We start from the raw sequence: 6,803 nt of genomic DNA, 5'->3' as shown, positions 1-6,803 counted from the left end.
TGACACTACTTTCTCGTGAAAGGTATTTTTAATCTTTGCTTTACTTATACGTAGATATCACATCCATTCTTGAAATCTATTTATATTTTACTACAGAAACAAGAATATGTAACGGAGTAATCGAAATTAATCTGAGAAATAACTATATTTTTAGATTGTTCGTTGTTATTTTCCACTAAACTACTACTAGCGCTCCAACTGGAACTGTAGAACATCCACCCAGCAGACATGGCAGGCAATTATTCGGTCACAGTTGTCTTGGATTCTGATGCTGATGATACATTTGATGACCACAAACTTCATGTAAGTTTCTTCGTTTAGACATGTCATACATTGTCTGTGATTATTATTATTTCTCATGAATATTTTATAAGTATAAATGCCTATTCTCTATTGGTTAAGCAGCAATGCGGCACAGCTTCTTTTTTATGATTTTATTTTCCACTCTGGCATTGCATATTTGCAATTGCAAATCACTGTTATGATAGGAGGAATGTAATAGGCCTAAAGATGTCCCTCTTAAAATAAAAATTGACTAGACTTGATTTTGATCGCATGAATGTCTGACACAAAAACATGCAGTTTATAATTAATCTTGTGGTCTATTAAAATGTATTAATATCCTTTATTTAGGAGTCCATGCCCAGTGCATCTTCAACACAACTCGGTCAAACGTCAGAACTGAGTACAGGCTCGCGAAGATCAGCTGTGTGGGCCTTCTTCACTATCTCTGATGTTTCCAACAAGAACTGGGTGACCTGTGATCTGTGTAAGAAGGGAGTAAAAACAACTGATTCTAGCACGAGTAATCTTTTCCAACATCTACAAATACACCACTTCAAAGAGTATATGACTGTGACACCAAAAAACGCAACTCGAAATCGAAAACGTAAGTCTCAAGACACTTCTCAATCTTTATCATCCCAGCCCACACTAACCTCCATGCTGCCATACAATAGGAACAGTGAAAAGCATACCTTCTTAACAGGACTTGTGACAAACTACCTCATAAGCGGATCGATTCCTATTTATACCGTGGAGAAAGATTCTTTCAAAAAGCTTTTGAAAGGTCTTGACCCAAGATACCAATGCCCCGGTCGCAATCACTTCAGCAAGATTGCCATACCTGAGAAGTTTATTCAAGAGAAAAGTGCTATTACTGAAGCTCTGAAGAATGTTACAAGCTGTAGTCTTACCACTGATGGCTGGAGTTCGCTGGCAAAAGATCCCTATATGAGCCTCACAATTAACTATATAGATACTGACTGGACTCTCGTAAATAAATGTTTGGCAACCTCTTACCTCCCTGTGTCACATACAGCAGATAACATTAGTAACTTTGTGGGTGCAACTCTCTCAGAATACAACCTCTACAAAGAGAAAGTGGTCTCTATAACAACTGACTCTGCCGCTAATATGAATGCAGCTTGCCGTGAGCTGAAGTTGACTCGCCTAGGATGTTTCGGACACTATTTACACAATGGTATGACTAAAGCTCTGAATAGGTATGAGCAGATCACCAATATGATTACATCAGTCAGGAAAATAACATCTGTATTCAGTTACTCCTTTCAGTTCCAACGTAAACTACAACATCTTCAGAAAGAGCTGAAACTTCTTGAAAATAAGCTGATTAATGATGTGAAAACTAGATGGGGATCCACTCTCAAGATGTTAGCTAGTGTCAAAGACCAGATGCCTGGAATCGCAAAGCTATTTGTTGATGGTATGTTTGGGTGTAACTTAACACAATGCAATATTAAATGAGGGCGTTGGCTGAATTATTAGCAACAAGCTTTGTAAACATGGTAATATGTATTCAGTAACTAGATTCAGCTCACTGGAGTAGGAGGTATGCACATTATTTCAGTCATGCCAACTTGCAGTACTTTACTGTACTTTTTTGTTGAAATATTTGCAAAATTTATTGTCTATTACTTCATTTTGTTTCCAGACAGAAAATATCGCCATTACCTCCTGTCTTTCTCACAGACAGATCTTCTCTCAGAGGTTGTGAATGCCTTAAAACCATACGAGTCTTTAACAGACATACTTTCGGGTGAGCTAATGGTGACTTCTTCATCAATTGTGCCAACGCTTATATACCTTAAAGAACTATGTGGCGATGATTGTGATGACGATGTTAATGATGGCGATAATAACGATGAAGATAAGGAAGGCTCCGAACAGTTTGACGCCACTGCTACTCCCACAGCTAGTGATATAAGACGATTGGTTTGGAAATATGTAAAAAAACAGTAAGTTGTTCACTCTTTTGAGGTTTTTTTCATATAATATATATTTATACACTGTGGAGTCATTAACTTTTTATCAATCATTGGTGTGAGTAGCTGTTTTTCCATTTCCTGATTTCCCTTTTTTGCAATATAGGTATGATAACCAAGATGTAAATAACATGCTGGCAATATCAACGTTTTTGGATAGAAGGTACGAATACCAGCCTCCAATGATGTTCAAGTGGCCAACCTTTGAACAAGTTAAAGACATGGTGTCGCAGCAGATTGTCAACTTGATGAAGGACCAGTCAACAAGCTCAGTGGTCGCTTTACCCAAAGGTAGGTCGACAATATGGTATGTCTCAATAATGAACACAGATCAGATTGATTATTTGTGATAAATCACCCCTTCTCCATACATATTAAAATGACCATCTGAAATAGCTAGTTACAATTTGTTCCAGTGTTGATTATTTTAAAATGTTCCATAAAATGAACCGTAAATCTAATGTGTTGGGTGCTACTTGTTTTTAGTTCAGAAGAAATCACTGGCGACAATACTGCTTAAGAAAAAGCCTACCCCTGTTGCAGAGAAAGCTGTGGATGATCCGGACAGGGCGGCCAGACACGAGGTAAAACTATATCTATCTATGCCTGGACAATATTGCTTCTGCTAGGGTGCTGATAGGCATTAAATATAATTGTTATTTTCTGTCATTAAGCATAAGCTTGCTTTCAAACAAAGTACATGGTCCCAATGATCTATATTTGGATTGTCATTGGTCAGAACCGTGCAGATATCATATATTGTGTGGTAACAGGGCATTAAGGCTATCATGAGTGCCTTTATTGAGATTGAGTAAGATTTTGCCATTGCCCCAAACAGCAGCTCAGTGGTTTTGTGTTTGGGCATTATTTTTCCTCGTTCTAATAGGTAACATCATTTTTATTTTAGATTGAGTTTTTCCTTTCTATGGAATGTCCTCCAGAGATGGAGGTTAACATATGGTGGTCAACTCATCAGCATGAGTTTAAAAATCTAAGCTCTATCGCAAGGAAAGTTATGTGTGTAAATGCCACAAGCGTTTCATCAGAACGTCTCTTCAGTATAGCTGGCCACATAGTCAGCAAGAAGAGAACCAGTCTGAGACCAGCCTTGGTTAATATGCTTACTGTTCTTGCTTTCAATTCCAAATAATTAATAAACAACTGAACTCTGTCTCTCTTCTTACACAGGTCCCCGTCACCAAGCCTTTATTTATCCTTTACGTTAAGTTCTTTATTATGTTTTAAATTTGATATTGTAATAAATTGTATAAATTTCTTCCATTGAAGACTTGTCATAACCAATTACTTATATCATAAATAAAATAGCTCTTTGGTGGGTTTGTTCTGCAACAAAGGCAAATAAAGATTATATTATTAGTATTTTGGTGATGACGCTTGTAGATTTGAATATGTAAATGTAATGCTCTATCTTGGGTTAAGGCTCTCTAGCTCTATAATACCACGATACTGCTAACCCATGTGGAGTAACCTTTCCATGGTGAGCATATACCAAAGGGGTGGCAACTTCCTTCGGTTAATCGTTAACCAATCAGAAGAGGTCTACCCTCGGTGTTAGGTTAACCGTAAGCAATTGTGACATCGTTTGAAACCGTGGTGAGTCATCATTCGTGGCGGTTATAAACGGTGTTCGATCGAAGTTGAGGTCGATAACCGAATTGGCATGGAGAGACAAATCGTGCAAGTCTAGGATGTTCATGTTGTCTCGGTGTCAGGTTAACCGCAATCAATTGTGACATCGTTTGACACCGTGGCGAGTCCTCATGTGTGTCGGTTATAAACGGTGTTCGATTGAAGTTGAGGTCGATAACCGAATTGGCATGGGGAGACAAATCGTGCAGGTCTACCCTATGGCCAACTATGCCCTATGGTCAACTACGCCCTATGGCCAACTATGCTCTATGGCCAACATTACTATGCCCTATGGTCAATTATGACCAACTTTTTCATTACGATAATCTAAACTGCTTCTAATACGTATCAAATTTTGGAGTATCACCAAATATAGTGTTTTGTCTTAAGAAACAAAGCCACGCTATGCATGCATAAAAGTTTAGCTTGCATATACAGACGATACGCCTGTAGCTGCTAGAAACTTACATATCAAATTCAAGGATGTCAATGTGTGTATAATTGTGTGTTTTAGCAAGAGAAAGTACAGAAGGTTCAATAGACAATGTGGCGTATGACCAGCCGTGCATTCAAAAGCCAACCATTCACAACAGTTACATTGGAGAAGGCTGTATGAGTAAAATATCTAACCATCTGGTGCAGTATAATTCGGCCATTGTCAGTGGTGCTCTGGTTATTGTACTTGTGCAGGTATGTTGTTATATCACTTTGGTAAATAGCCACAGTCTGCCCACAGCTACCAAACAACTAATTTGATAAATTTTTGCTACCAAAAACCTTTTTGTTAATATTATAGGTAGCAGGGGCTCTACTCACGATTGTCTTCTACAAGTTGGTAAAAGACCAAGAGAGCAAAGGAAATAATTGGTATAAGTCTAGCTCTGAGCAGAGAACCATCAGCTCAAACAAAAAACTCTACCCGAGAGAAGTTAGAAAGCGATATGCATACTTTGATGATGACCTAGAAGACCAATGGCAAACAGCAGTATAAGGTTTGCTCTGGCATTGAGCAATATATTTTAGTTATAACTTACACCATCTTACATAGAGATCAGTTGGCAACAGAGATCTTAAAAAGACTGAGAACTGACCTTTTCATATGTTAGATTATTAATACATTCACTAAGTTGTAAAACAATATAGCCAACAGAATATTGATGATTATTAATTTACTAAAATTGTTTTTTTCGAATGTATAGCCATTAATGCTCATTTTAATTAAATGAATAAGCGAGAAATACTTTTACATATTATGTTAATTGAACCAAATATAATTATTGCAAATTTTCAACTTAATGAGTCTGGATTTATTCTCTCATGTGACTTTCAGGATTAGAAGTAGTTAGAATATTGAGGCTGCATCATTATGATGTACTGATCCTTGTTAAGCTTTGCTATGATAACAGCCGTGTCAGTTCATTTATTTGAACTCCAAATTCAAAGTTGCAAATTGGGCAAAATAATTGTTTCATATGGTATTCTATTGGCATTCAAAATTTGGTAGGCCAACATTAAAACACCTGCACCAATCAATCATCTCTTGCATTTAAGAATAGTTTTACATATAGTTATGACACCTGACAATCTCTCATAGCACACTAGACTGCCAGAGTACTAGTATATATAACAAACTGAAAACATGCATAATAAATTATTCAATGTTTTAGCTCTTACATGTAATTGCTACATTAGTTATGAAATGCATCATGTTTGTTAATTATTGCATTAGTTCAGACACTGATAACTAACTTACAGTTTCTTATTTTGTGTTTGTTTAATGTTATAAATAAAATACCCTTGAGGATCTATTAACTCAAACAATAGCTATTTAACTTAGTACATACAAAGATTTCCAATTATGTTTGATCTGATTTGTGAGTTATAACTCTGCTGAAGCCAGATCTACATTCAATACCATATTGTGGAACTTTTTTGAGTTATTCCTTTTGTACGCGCATTCCTACACATTACACAATATTTACACTTACTACATTGCATTTAATGTTGTTCTATGCTAATATATTATTGAGTCTTTTCTTTGAACTAAAATTAAATCATTACGTGTTTGTATATATTGTATTATAGCGAAAAGCTACTGGTACTTCTTTATATCCATAATGAAAACAACATTGCTTGACTTCTGTTCAGTAGTGTGCTTGCACAAGTCCATTTATCAATGATGCTAAAAGTTAGTCCTCATACTATGGATCAGAACTATATAATTGTCTATGTATCAGATATTTATCTCTGACTGGCTCTACTACAGATGATATTCTTCTCTAAAATTTGGCCTCCTTATTTATGGTAAGGCGGTATCTTTAAAACCTGCCGATCTTGCAGATACATGTATTTGGATTTCAAAATATGAGTCATAGCACTTACTGAACATTAATATTAACAATTAGGAATCCCAATTAACGCACTAGAAGATATGGCGACCTAAAATCTAAGAATTTTATATTGACAATATCTATCTATTATTGTCTTTCATGTTTTAAACTCTAATCACATGTATTGTAAAGTTTTACTACAATATGTCATAATTAGTTTTTTGTGTGCATATATATTGTATAGAAGTATGTAGGTAAATTGTTAAATACCTATTAATTAGAATTTATCACCTATCCTTTTAATTTTTCATAAAATTCAGCTGGACAAAGATGTAGAAAAGATGATAGAAAAATTATAAAATTTTTCTTGTTTGCACTGATGAAATATTTTAGATAGTTTAAGAACATTTACCTATGCAAGAGCACAGTTTATTTTCCTGACAGAGTGACAAAGGTTAAAAGTTATTTTTTCTTTTTACACAGTTATCGCCTTTTATTAAAGTATTACAGTACATGTAGTTTTTGTTGGATAATTGAC

The 6,803-nt window shown here is 35.6% G+C and overlaps 1 protein-coding gene across 1 annotated transcript; it reads left to right on the top strand.

The window, feature by feature from the left end:
* The first annotated feature begins 228 nt into the window (after window positions 1-228).
* Window positions 229-4,926, top strand: LOC137406783 (E3 SUMO-protein ligase ZBED1-like). The gene is made up of 8 exons (XM_068093396.1): window positions 229-303; window positions 634-1,726; window positions 1,955-2,258; window positions 2,392-2,576; window positions 2,772-2,869; window positions 3,193-3,379; window positions 4,450-4,625; window positions 4,732-4,926. The coding sequence occupies exons 1-8, from the start codon at window positions 229-231 to the stop codon at window positions 4,924-4,926; spliced, it is 2,313 nt and encodes a 770-aa protein (XP_067949497.1).
* Window positions 4,927-6,803: the final 1,877 nt, after the last annotated feature.

This window comes from Watersipora subatra, chromosome 10 (assembly GCF_963576615.1).
Source record: "Watersipora subatra chromosome 10, tzWatSuba1.1, whole genome shotgun sequence".
NCBI lineage: Eukaryota > Metazoa > Bryozoa > Gymnolaemata > Cheilostomatida > Watersiporidae > Watersipora > Watersipora subatra.
Note: the sequence above shows the minus strand (reverse complement) of the source record. Positions and strands in the feature narration are given on the sequence as shown.